The sequence below is a fragment of the Cyclopterus lumpus genome, chromosome 9, assembly GCF_009769545.1.
Source record: "Cyclopterus lumpus isolate fCycLum1 chromosome 9, fCycLum1.pri, whole genome shotgun sequence".
NCBI lineage: Eukaryota > Metazoa > Chordata > Actinopteri > Perciformes > Cyclopteridae > Cyclopterus > Cyclopterus lumpus.
This window is the reverse complement of record NC_046974.1, coordinates 17,907,384-17,921,305: the sequence shown is the minus strand read 5'-3', so window position 1 is coordinate 17,921,305 and position 13,922 is coordinate 17,907,384. Positions and strand designations below refer to the sequence as shown.

General features: G+C 43.9%; 1 protein-coding gene across 2 annotated transcripts; it reads left to right on the top strand.

The window, feature by feature from the left end:
• Positions 1-2,289: 2,289 nt before the first annotated feature.
• On the top strand, positions 2,290-12,366 carry rasl10a (RAS-like, family 10, member A). 2 transcript variants are annotated; one of them, XM_034541193.1, is made up of 3 exons: positions 2,290-2,505; positions 9,915-10,039; positions 11,211-12,366. In XM_034541193.1, exons 1-3 carry the CDS (start codon positions 2,290-2,292, stop codon positions 11,479-11,481), a joined length of 612 nt encoding a protein of 203 aa, XP_034397084.1. In that variant the 3' UTR covers positions 11,482-12,366. The 2 variants fall into 2 exon arrangements, with proteins under 2 accessions (XP_034397084.1, XP_034397085.1); XM_034541194.1 differs by having other exon boundaries at positions 9,915-10,044; positions 11,216-12,366.
• Positions 12,367-13,922: the final 1,556 nt, after the last annotated feature.

Sequence of the window (13,922 nt, the reverse complement as noted above, 5' to 3'; positions counted from 1 at the left end):
ATAATCGTTGATGACCTTTGGGGCGTCTCCTCTCATGGGCTGCTCATCTTCTGCTCCAGTGTTGAAGAATTGGCAGTCCTCAAAGCTTCAAAGTGTTTTTCAACCTTGAGTCGAGAGTGAAGGTTTATCCTCAAAGGTGGAGCAGCTCCTCCAGAGCATTTACGGAGTTTTTAAGGTCCGAGCCGCTCGGAGAAAGCTTAACCAAGATTTCAACTGCAGCACCTAATCGTGAACACGCTTAGATCTGCTCCTCTGAATGCTAAAGGTCAGCGCTGCTCTGACCAGAGTCAGAAGTCCAAAGCTGTGACAAGAGTCTGTTCTACTCATGAAGGATCTATACTATCGATCCTGTGAGGACTGTATGCCAATAGGGGGCGCCACTGCATTGCTTTCGGGTAAAGGCTTAGTTTGGGGCAAGTATAGACTTAAAGCAGTTCCATTATTAAACTCTTTGTATTAATAGTTAATGAGTAGTCTACCAACGTTTTACACATCAGTTCTAATCTAATCATTTTTTGGTCTGCCAGATTGTGAAAAAAATTTTTCCTGCTGTTTCTCTCACTTTGTTTGATAGTTCTTTGTTTCATCAGGGACGAGACAATCTGGTCCAGAATGTATTTATCAACAAATTACTACTGCAGACTTGAAAAAACCCACTATTTAAATGGATTCACAGCATTTGTGAAAGCATTATTATAGCAAACAAAGAATAAACTCCAGGTCTGGATTAACGGGCCCCTTTTAGCCACGGAGCCTTTTCTTCATGTATTCTTAGAAACCAAACCCACCTGTCCTCGTGCCTACTTTGTGCTAACCTGCAAACACAAATGCGATTCAAAAATATGAACCATGTGCACGTATAATATCAATGGAAACGATTTGAAGGGCCTTAGTGGCGCAAGGCCCAAGCATCCCTTTTTTTAAAAAAAATTGTTTTGATGGTAATTGCAATTTGATACAACACTTGCCGCATCTGGGCTTTGGGGCCCCTGAAGGCGCGTGAGTCTAATTTAGACACACGCGGGTCAAAATGCCTTGATAAACACACACATACCGGAAACCCTCTATAAACGGTGTTTTGGGGCAGTGTCGCATTGAAGAGCACCGGCCGAGGTTACGAGCGCATCTCCGGTTGTCGTGTTTATTCCTCACATGTCGCTGAGTGGATTTGTGCATGCCGCCCTCGAGCAGTGATTGATGGACACATCGCCCCTGCCCTGCCCGAGGACCCACTCATAAGTCGGTCACTCTGAAATGGGATGTGCAGTCTTGCGCCACTCCTCCGTGACCCTCAGTGAGATGATGTATCGTGGATGTTCTGTTCCTTTGCCATTTATGTGCAGCGTATGGGAGCTCGAAGCGTTCACACGCCTCGCGCACGACATAATCCTATTGGGTGAGCAAGGCAGGGGATATTGCAAGTGATGAGGGAGGGAGGGAGAGAGAGAGAGAGAGAGAGAGCAGTCTTCACCAGCTCGTCTCTCCAACGCAGAAACACACGCACACGCACAGTGCTCCTTAATAGGCTCCAGATGCCTTTACAGAAAACGCACGTCTGCAGGCTGTGTGGATTGCCTCTTCGCCTTTGAATCACGCAGATGTGAATCTATCTGTCTGTCCTCGACCGAAAAGAAGATTATGGGGTTGTGTTCAATTTTAGAACACGTGGGGAGCTTATTTGCCAGGCGGGCGGCTCTGCGCCCGTCCTCTCTGTGATGGAGGAGCGCGGCGGTGGTGCATCGGTGCTGAGTGAGAGGCGCAGAGGAGATAATCAATGAAGACACAGAGGGCTCGGGTGCGTTTGGGCAAGGTCAGAGTCTAGCCTGGATGAGGTTATGTCCACGCAGGGACAACAAGGACGGACTTTTACGCTTCCTCGCGGGGGAAGAGGTCGCCTGGCGATGTCCCCTGAACACCAAGTTCTTCTCTCCGTGTTGGATTGCCGAGGCAGCGGAAATCCCTCCATCTGCATGATCATGCTTGAGCTTTGTTTTTGACAACCTTCCAGCTGCACGGCTTCTTTGTTGTCGCCCTCAGCCCGGAAATAAAGTTTCTTCGCTCTGCTCAACGGGTGGGTGATCTATTCGGCCACCGATCCGTTTGATTGCGCGCATTGGACACGGTTCCGGTGATTTCGAGGCATCTGGTTAAGGACAGAGGAGGGCACGCGGCGGGTTGAATTCCATCGGAGCAGCAGCATCAACACGGCGGCGGCCAGCTGTGTCTCTGGACGGTCACATCTGTCGTTGTTGTCGTCGCTGTCCATGGTGCTGAACTCGTGCTCCAGGAATGGTGGAGACGCTGAGTATCGCAGTCATCGGTGCTCCCGGAGTGGGGAAAACTTCTATAATCCGCCAGTTCATCTATAACGATTTCTCGGAGGTGTACACGCCGACCAGGACCCGATATGTGTACAGACCCTCCGTCATCCTGAACGGCATCATGTATGAGCTGAAGATTTTGGACGTCCCGCCAATCTCCTCCTTCCCCTCCAGCTCCAGTCAGGTACAATGTGTCTTTCTGAGGACTTAGATTGAACTTCATCAGGGAAGGATTCATACAGGCGTTGGTGACCCATCCCTTAGATTGCTTCATATATTAAATATCTACTTAATTTCACATCTGTTGAAAGCCAATGGCGATCCTCAGAGGCAGAAACACCAATTTTATTCATTCGTCTATCAGATGTCCCTAGTCTACTAGTTGCTATGGAGACCCGACTGACTTGAAGCCTTGGAGAGCTTCTCTTTGGAATGTAAACTGTCTCTCAACCCACCTCACGAGGGAGGAATGACAGCTAGCATATTGTTTATTGTCTTTACATCTTTAGTGCCAGAGATATTCAGATGAGTCGAGAATGGTATGCCGCTGTTAGTGGTTGCTGTTGGGTTGAATCTGGCTCATACACACAGAAAACAATAGCAGGATTGTGCTGCATGCATCGCCACAGCACCTGGTGAAACTCCCCACTTAAAAAATAGAACAGACTGCCCTTTTCTTCACGGCCACAGGTCATGTGCCATTAGATGGAGAGGCATCTGATTGCAGGAGCATAACATGTGCAGTAGCTCCAAATGCCCAAGGTTTTAAGTCACTTCTACTCTTCTTTATTGGGACATTGAGGTATTCTCTCAAGCTTTGGTCTCTGAAGTTTTGTTTTTAAGTTTAAGGACAGGCTCACGTTTGATCAAGTCTGTCTTAATACGAAAACAATCATATGTACATTCCAATACAAATTGGATGTTTGCTTCACTGCCACTCCATGTTGCATCATTAATTATTTTTGTTTTGCACCAGGGCGAAACATTTCATTCTCTGTGTGCTGCACTTTACACAGATCGATGACCAAAAGTATATCTTATCTTACCGTGTCTTATCGTATCGTATTGTATTGTATCTTTTCGTGTCTTATTGTATTCCGTTGTATTGCATCGGATCGTAAAATCATTGTTGCATGCAGCAACTGTTTTTGTGTCAGTATTGGCCTTGAAAAGAACCCCCTCTAAAGCATTATCAATGTAAATGGTGGGGGATAAATCCACGTTCCTTATTCTAGGCCAATATGCTTTATTTTAGTGTGAGTCCTCTTAGTCAGGAATGTCCCTGCATTGCAACTCAGCGGTGAAACGTGGAAACATAAAGAGGGCCGGCTGTAGCTTGTGGGATAAAGTGGGTCGTCCGTTAATTACAAGGTTGGCAGTTTTTACCCAGGTCCACGTGTCTAAATATCAGACCCTGAACCCTAAGTTACTCCCCAGGCTCCGTCAAAGCAGCACACTGCTCCCAATGCAGGATGGGTTAAATGCAGAGGTTGAATTTCATGTATCTTGACTGGATTTTAATAACTCAGAATTCTGAACCCTCATATTAGCTCCAACTGTTACATTCAAATTGCTGTAGGAAAGGATCTCTTCACAGCTAGTATAGGGGGAACACTTTCAGCAGCCACAACCTGTTTTAATGTACATACTGTATGTGCATGTGAGTGCTAAAAAAGTATGGATTTGGTGTGCCTGTCTCTGTCCTTGGGTATTTAAGCCCACTCCAAGCCTCTCTTCACTTGAAGTGTTTGTTTGACTCCTTGTTTGACTCCGCCTCGGTGGAAAGGCTCTGATGCTCTCCAGATAGACCTCTCCAAGGTCACCACCCCTGGCTCTGCTGCTTCTCACCCATTTTTTGTCACACATAGCTCTCCCAAGAACAGCTGTTTGTATCGACAGATGAGGTGTGAGAAAATGAGATCATGCCAAGGAGAAGACAAAAAAAAGCAGCTTGAATACGATGCTTGAAACGTGTTGGTTTGCTGCTCAGAAAGCACAGTTTGATTAACAGGCAGACCGAGAGTCCAGAACAATCATGCTGTCAGGCTGCTGCAGAATTACATGAAGCTGGATTTAACGTTTTGTTGGGAAGTGTCAGCAGGGGGCTTCATTGTTTCAGAGACTCTCTGTGAAGACATTCTGATTGAGTTTATTCTTCCTTCTGCTAAATGGTGCTTAACCTCCATCGGGGGAACATGTTGGTAGGTGAGCAGAAACAAGACAGGATGAGTCTGGTGAGTTTGTGTTTGGAGTGTGAGGCCCAAAGTTTGAGTCACACAGCTTTCATCATTCGACATCATGTTGTGTGAACATGTCATGCTCATTTCAGGTTGTCGTGCAGCGAGCAGACGCTCGGTTGCCGGGCCCATGAACCAGTAGCTGAGTGCCGCCCCAACATTTCTATCAGACAGATAGGAGCGACCCTGCGAGGTCCGCCTTACTGTTTCCTCTCCCCTCCTGTCCGGCGACGTCCTTTATGTACAGCGAGAGCAGTGATGAGTCTTGGGTCTTTTTTTTGGACTCGCCGCTTTGCTCTGTATTCACCCCGTGGGCAGAGAAACATGACCTGGGTCAGGGGGAGTGGACAGCAAGAGAGCTGATTGAAATTGACTTGCAGTACACAGAAGATTGAATAAAAGCAAAGTTCCCCGCTCGAACTCTGCTGGGAATAAAAGACCAACAGAGGAGACAGTCAATTAGAAAGGTTACTCAGAGTTTAATGGACACTGTCTAAGGGCTATCAAATGAGGTTTTATAATGTTCTCTGAAATTTGTGAGGAATAAGCTGCAGAATGGAGTGAGTCAGTACGCCTCCATGCTCAAGCAGCGTGGCAATTTCTCATCAGTTCAGATTATATTTGAAAGAAGAGCAGTGGTGTTCTGGCAGGCTGCTCGTGACCCCATTCTAACCACGCAGACTGACATTTTGGAGAGAAGCAAGGTTTCTGTTCTTTCACCGTGAGGCTGTGATGGTGTAATGATTTGTTTGCTTTTATGTATGTCAATGTGCTGCTGATGGCATTGCTTTTAGGGAGCATCTGTCACAGTGTGCAAATAGGATGTGGTGACAGATGGATTTAAGCCTGTCGGCGGATTCAGCAATGATTTTTCTCGTCCTTTTTTATTTGTTCTAGCCATGATGTATCTCCATGACTTCCTCCCACACAAATTGCTCCCTCTCCCTTTTCTGCTCATTCTGGACATTTTTCTCAGTTATCTCGATGCTGTTTGTGACAACAGGGCGGAAATTATTGCTTTGTATGTCACACTTGTATTTTAGACTCTTGCAGAAGAAGGAGAAATGTGTGCATATGTGAAGCTATGAGGTGTCAAAGATTCTGATTACATGAGTTGAACATTTTGGTGGTCTTGAAATTAAACAAATAAAGACAACTTACTTTAGTAATTAATAATGATCTGTTCTTAGAATAGAAACATTTAAATTATGGACCTGCTAACCCACAGTCGCCCAGCTTGCTGTAGCTTCACACTTACCTCAGAAATATGAAAGTGTTATTCCTCTTCTAGTCACACTACTCAAAGCGAAAAGCAACAATGTCATATTATTCCTTTAAAGCTGTCTCCACTTGTGTAAAATCCTCATTCGTGCCTGTTTCAAAATCAACAATTCATGACTATATTTCCACAGATTAGCCATACTTGATTGCTTTTATAAGTAGCCTAACATTTAGTGATTCTGTATGTTGACACAAAAACCTAGCAACCTTCATCCTCTCCATATCATCGCCAACAAAGAGCATTAATCAAAAGAACAACAGAACTCACACATTTTAATGGCCTGGCATAGGTCACCATTGAGTAATGGGAGTTTCATCTTCGGGGAATGTAATGAATTCTAATTGCAAACCTGCGTGTGACATTTCTCTAACTGCTCAGCGCCCTTCCCCCAACAGGCCACACGGCCTCCCTCCTGTGCTCTAGTATTGATCCGTCCCAACTACTCATTATCGTCAAGCTGCCACCCCGAATATCAGGAGGAACCTACAGCTTTTGTCGTAGCCCGCTAAAAACTGACCCCGGCCTGCGGTTGTCAGGGAAACATGTTCTGTTTGGCTCTTGGTCAGCGAGGGATGAGATGCTCTTTCTGTGCGCCGCGTTTCGAAGACCGACTGGAGGAGACAGACAGTGTGGCAACACGCTTCACATTCACGCTTCCACAAGCACACTCGCACATCCTGAAGGCACACACAAATAAACATGCCCACAGTTTATGAGCCGTGTATTGCTGCACTGTCGGATTTTATTCATGTTGCCTGTTGTTTAAAAGCACATAAGTCGTGTTGCTGTTTCTAGCCCCTCCTTCACATTTAAAAACAGGACTTGGATGACAAGAAGACATGTGATGAGAACACAAGCTGCTATGTTTAGCCTCACAGTGATGTGAGGCTGCAACTCAAGCTACTGTGTTTATCTCATATCATCAATTACCTCAATTATCAGAAAAGAGTGAGCTGTGATGATGTGCTCGTTATCACAGGAACTGTCATGTTTATTTGGCAAAAATAGGTACATATTTTCTGAGGTGCTTGATATGACTTAAAAGTGCATGTGATGCAATAGAAGCAAAAAGAATAAATCACAGTTGAAGACTTTGCTTCTGTGACATGTTGTCCCTCTTCCTGACAACTGATTCAACTTGGAGAGGGACAGAGACAATTAGCTGTCACAGTGCAGTGCCCCCTTCCTCTGTCTTCTCTTTCAATATGAATGGCAGTGATCTTAGTGCCATGTTTGTCTCCATGCCTGATCGGCCTCATTATCTCTCTGCCAATGTGTGAGGCTTCTTCCTCACACTCACCCAAACACAAGCCCACAAATACCCTCATCTAAATCAGCATTATCATCATTAGAAGTTACGCTGATCCTCGCCTGTCGTAAATTATTAGTTAACCTCATTTGAACAGACTGCTTGTACATAATGTTGATTTTAAAAGCATATTTTTCTCCAACCTTGAGATCAATGTAATTACATTTCTTGTATTCCTATTTCAATTTGCGCAAGCTGTTGAAGGAGGTAGAAGAAAAATAATGTAAACACCACATGGAAAATCCCTTCCATCCACTTCCATGTTAATTAGCATCATCAACATTAAAAGACGTTTGATCAGCCCTTTGATATCTGAGCTTTTTAAGCAACACAATGCAACAAACAGAGCTCCAAGGAGCTGTGTCCGAGTCACAGGTGCATCAGTCAAAGAACACAAAGACAAATGATCAACTACGTCAAGCACGGCGGCTTTGAAAATCCTGACAACATAAGAAAAAATAAACTGCTTCTGCAATAGTCATTTGTGGGATTATTTTTGTGTCTAATGTGTGTGATCTGTGTGTGTGTTCTAAAAATAGAATTCTGCTCAGTAATTACACACAAATACAAACGTCATAAGGTGAAACAAATCTATAGAACTGATAAATGCTGGTAATTTAACTACTTCAAAGTTAATGGAATAGATCAACATTTTGGGGAATACGCTGATTCATTTTCTTGCAGAGAATTAGGTGAGTGCCTTCCTGAAGTTGCCGCTCGTTCCCTTGCAACTTAACAGCGACTACAAGTCACTGTAAGTCAAGGCTAGCTGTTTCCCCCGGCTTCCAGTCTTTGTGCTAAGCTAAGCTAACTGGCTGCTCAGTGTACAATATACAGGCCGACATCCAAAAGTTTGAATGCAGTTGGAATGTAGCTGTAGCTGTAATAAGAAAAGTGCTGATAGTGCAGACAGTGGGCTCAGTATTTGACAGTGTTGAGTTGTTGTATAGTTTTGGGGCTAGAAGCTGTTTCTGGGTCTGTTTCTCTGATTTGATGGAGCTGAAGTGTTGACCAGAGGGCAGTGGATCAAACATGGATGTAGTTGGTGATGGTGCTGTTTGCCCTTCCACACCAGCCGTTTGTCGTTATTGGTGAAGGGGTCCTCAATCTTCCTCTCACTTCAGGTTGTCTGTATAGAGCTCTGTTCCCAGACCTGTAGACGGTTCTTAAGGACAGTTCTAACCTCCTTTATGCGTTTGTCGATGGTGACATTGTCAACACAGCTCTGTATGTAGCATAGTACAGTTGATACTTAAAATAGCATGCAGCTGTGAGGCTGCTCCTTCAAGCCACGTCCAAACAGTCTTCTTCGTGGTGGGTTGAGCTTTTCTCCCGTTGGGGGTATTTGCTGCAGTTAAGAGTAAGAATTAGTGATCTGACTGGCCGAGCGGTAGTGGTGCTGACCTGAAAACATTCTCACTGTAGCCACTGTTTGCCTGTATGTGATGAATTGAAATGTGAATAGAACAGTCTCATAGTCTTAATCTTATTGTCATTTTCTCAGGGCTGCGTTTGTTTTCTCATTCCCTCGACAGAACCTTTCTTCCCACCCTCTGAAGTTCTTCTATTTTCCTCCCCCTCTCTTATCAGATCAAATGCTTATAAATTCATTGCATGCTGTTAGAGGCAGTGAGGCTGGTGGTGGGTTGGTGAGAACTCTGGGAGAAATGGCGTGAATAGAAGAATGGGTCACTGTGTTTTAATTGAAGCAACTGGGCCCCATAAGGTGCACACCTGTGCCATGTAATTTAACTACAGGTTGAAAGTCATTACCCTCAAACATTGCTGCATGCCCACTGCATCACCGAGCTTAGCCAAGCAGCAACAACAGTTTATCAGTAGCAGTTCATGTTTCTTCTCCTGACAGAAAGCTGTGTGCGCTTATCTCTTATAAGCTGTAAAGTCATGTCTTTGAACATGTGTAGCTAGGACACTGTGCAGTGCTTACTACCCGGCATTCACCATGTTTTATGACTTTGCTGTGCGACTCCCATGAGCGTTGCCAGCTCGACAACTTCATTGATTCTCTGCACTCTTTCACAGAGGCTAAGAGGCTGAGGCAAGCGTCCTTGCTTTTTATAATTACAGAAACACTTGCCACAGGCTGTTCCGCTAGCTGCGCTCTACTGTTATTGTATTCAATACATCGGTGCATTATACGCTGGTGGATGTATGAGGTTGTAGTTAGGAACAGCAGTGCTTTCAGCTAAGTGGTAACATCAGCATTAACGTGCTCATTGACTCTCTCATTGTGTCAAATATACTGAGCTCAATTTTATGTTTAACATGCAATATTTACAATGTTCATACTCTCAGTTAAGCTTGTTGTGCTAACATTTTCTGATTAGCGCTCAACAAAGAGTACAGCTTAGGCTAAGGGGAATGTCTTGAGTTTTGCAGGTATCTGGTCATAAGCCAAAGTGTTGGACAAAGTTAAATCTCTGACCCGATGGTGACAGTAGATTAAAAGTCAGAGGATCAGCAAAGTTATTAGAATTTGTCCTGAAGGGGACAAAAACATATGTGTAGTAATCTATCCAATACTTCACAAGACATTTCACACAAAACCCTCTCATGGTGGCGCTGGAGGAAAAGTCATCTACTGGGCACCATGAATATCTGTACAAATTATCATAGCAATCTATCCTGTAGTTATTGACAACATATTTCAATCTGGACCAAACTGCTGGACCGACTTAAGCATCTCTCGTTCTCACGGTATGTGTTTGTACATTTCTGTTCTTCTCTCCGTGTCCGTCTGGTAGGAGTGGCTGGATTTGCGCTGCAGAGGTGTCCGCAATGCCAACGCCTACATCCTGGTGTATGACATCTGCTGCGTGGAGAGCTTTGAATACGTCAAGATGATCAGACAGCAAATAGTGGAACACAGGTATGGTCGACCGCTCGCTCTCAGCTGGCCAGACATACAACAAGATGACTTCTAGCTGGTTCACCCTCACTGGGGATTTCTAATGACATCCCCTTGTCATCCGCCTGGAGACACCATGTCATTTTACAGCTCTGCCACAAAGCTGTACAATCACGTGTGTGTGACAGTGAACGATAGTCTGCGTGTGGTGATCCATTTGAATTCAGCACACTCATCTCTGCATCCTGACACTTAGTCATGACATTTGATCCTGGCATTGCTTTAATTATAAATAGTTTATTATTATTTTACTTTAAAGTATATTCTTAAAATACTGTTGTGCTGACAAAATCTGTTCAAAACGAGAATCAACTTGTTTGTTGAGTCTCTGTAGCATGAAGCCTTTCTTCAGAGCAATGAAGACGAGGGTCGATCACTCCTGCATAATTTCCCCCGAATGTCACACACAGCCGCATGCACACACACTCACACAAATACAGCACATCTCGTTCTGCTAAAATACTCGATAGATATGCTAGAAGATATTTTTAAGTCCTGACAACCTGAGAAAAGTGAGATGTTTTTTTACAACCCTACATCTTCAAGAACGTCAGCTCAGGGGCTTGGAAATGGTATTGTCCATTTTTCTCTTTGTCTCTTTCCTCTTTGTTGAGCTATTCGTCCATCTGTGAAGGCAGATTTGTAAATTCAATTAAAATGTCCATAACAATGAAAAAAGCAATCATTAAAGGTCCCAGCTTTGCTGACTTTGGCACTTAACCAAACAGAAAGCCGCAAAATCAATTTCATTGTAAGACATCTGATTAATGAGCCTTCTTTTCTTCCTGCTAGTTGCTGTTCAATCTAGTCCCTCTGGCAGCTTATTTTTTCTATATTGCTGTAGCTCATATTTTAACATATACAAGTTTCACGTCACTACTGTATTTCTACATCTGGCTTGCCATACATGTTCACACTTCATAATGCCGTACCGCAGTTGCTGCAGCGTGGGGTTGGAGGCCCCTTGAGCCTGAGCTCTAATCCTCCAGTCCGCCCCCGCACACCTCAGAAGGAAGGGAAAAACTGTCCACAGACATCTTACACATGCCGGGCCGCCCACTGTGACAAACACCAAAAGGATAACAATGTTTTTTAAAATCAAACTTTATTTAATTCTCCCATGCTCCTGCAGAGAAGGCAGCAGCAGTGAGGTGCCAATCCTGGTGGTGGGCAACAAGAGGGATCTACAGCGGCAGCGATTCATGCCTCGCAGGGCGGTGTCGGTCCTGGTGAAGAAGACCTGGAAGTGTGGTTATGTGGAGTGCTCTGCCAAGTTTAACTGGCACGTCGTCCTGCTCTTCAAAGAGCTGCTGGGCATCGCCGTGGCACGGGGCATGCGCCAGAACCACACCTCCATCCGTCTGCAGGGGGCGCTACAGAGGAATCGCTGCACCATCATGTGACCCAGAGAGCTCTCTCCACCCCTCTCACCTCAGTAGTGGAGCGGCAGTGGAGAATAAAATAACTTTATCTAAATGGCTGGAAAAAATACCCTGTGGCCTCCTGCTTTACTGAGCTGATTTTTCACAATGAGGTTTATTAGTCTCTTGCGCTGTAAAAGACACTCACATTTCACACATGGTCATCCAACCACTTCCTAGTCAGTGTAAATGCAAGGAAAGAGGTAGGAGAGAAAGCAGTGGAAACCAATACAACTAGCATAGCACAGTAATTCTTTGTCACATCAACTTACTCATTTGAAGCTGCGCTTCCCAAATTATTCTTGAGGGTTGCCTCGTGGCTGTAGCTGGGCCTGTTTGTAAGGCTCAAACCGGAGAGGCAGCAATATCATTGAGTCTTCCTTTGGAATTTGTAATATTCAGTAAGGTCAACAACAGACGCTAATATCTGATTTATTTGAATTTTCTTCGTGGGTTAGTGGGAAGATGATAAGAATAATCCGGGGCAAAAAAATAGTTAATGCTCCACTTCTGGGGGGGATTATCCCACAGTGTCCACTCATGATTAGATGGTGTTTAATTTTAGATTCTGAAAAGTAGCCTGCATTTATTTTTCTTTCCATGTCCCCGTTTCAAACTTGGCCTACGGTGAAAGCTGTTTGTTCAGGCAAAAGGGTTTTTAAGGTTGTCTTGCAGCAGAAAATGCTGCAGTCCCTATTGTGTTGTACAGTGGGGCTTTAATCCTTTCCCTCCCCTCACTCGGTGTCTGTTTCTGATGAATACATTAAATCCAGGGAACTGGCGACCTGCAGGAGGCTGCAGAGCCTGAAAATAGAACCTGTGCATGCAATGTGGATGTTTATTTGTGTCTGCGTGTAAGAGAGAGAGAGAGAGAGAGGGAGGGAGGGAGGGAGAAGGGAGAGAGAGGGAGGCAGGTTTGATTGCTGACATTCAGGCAAGCGAAGGACAGACACGGCAAGATAAGAGATCAATGTCGAAACTGGATTATGAAGGAGCAATACAATCTCACAGTGATGTCCTGACTGACTATATGTACCACCATATTATATTAAAAATGCCTCACATATAGTAGATGTAATCCACTCCTAGATATCCTGCAGAAATAAGGAGGCAGAGCATAATGACAAAACACAAGTGCATCACAGACACAGGAACCTGAATAAAGCTTTCATATCAGTATCTGAATAGTATCAAAATTGGTAATGTTGTGAGATTAACAGTTGCTTATTCATAGACTCAGTTAGTTTGTGAACAGGGCTGCACCGAATGTAAGCAGACCTATTGTTTATAAGAGTGATTCATGGAGTTATTGACTTGCATGCTTTTGTTGGTAGAGCCAACGGGTCAGGGTTTAATTGCACTGATGTGAACATTTGATATTGTGTTTAATTTTTGTAATACATGGTTTTCTCACACTATAATGAGCAGCTGCGTGGAGTGAATGTAGTTGTTTTTCACTGGCATGTGACAACACAAGCTCATGATTTTCTCCGAGATGTAGTGTTAAACCCTTCAATCAGGGCAGATGGTGTTACCTTTTTTTCTAGTAAAAAAAAAGAGAAAGAAATACAGTATGTAGCAGCAACTGTGTGTAGCATGAGTTCTCATCAGTTTGTCTGTGTGTGCGTTTCCAAATAAAAAGGGCTACCGTTTTTTATCAGAAATATTACTTGTATTTATTTTTACTGTATTGTTACTGTGAGTAATCCTGTTTTTTAAAAATATTAAATGCATTTGAGAACAGCAACCTTACTCTGTGACTTTACAATCCTGTAATACAATGACATCACATTGGGATCATTTGGACGACATTGCCACCGTGTGGTAAAGCGATGTTATCAGGAGCCAAATCAGAGGCAGACAGCGATCAACCATTGAACCCATTGAACCCATTGTAGTTATTGGATGTTTAAAATGCATTGTTGTTTGTACTCAACAACACAAGATGATCTGGGGACTAGTGTAATAACTAATCTACTCATCATGCACGGTGGCAGAGTGATAATAAGATTAAATAATATACAGTGAAAACCAATAATTAAATGAACTGAGTAGTTATCTCAGCACTGTCCAAGGTGCCGTGCTGCATGTGTTGCCTGATTGATGGTTGGCTGACAGTTATTTGGATATTCTCCCTCTCTTGTGCACACATTAAAACCAGTTATGGAGTCGAGGTCAACACATTGTTATAGTGCCACTATCCCCAACGCCCGTATCTACGGCCCTGCGCAATGTGTGCACGTACCCTGTCGTCCTGTGGTCATTTTTGATTAAACACAGTTTTATTTGGTGATATGCACCATGCAATCACATTATACACTGAAATACTGATGTGCTCAGCATTTGTTTTATTTTAAATTAAGTTCAATTAAGATGAGGTAATAATACAATACTAACTACTCAAGATGAATCAACAGTGGCCC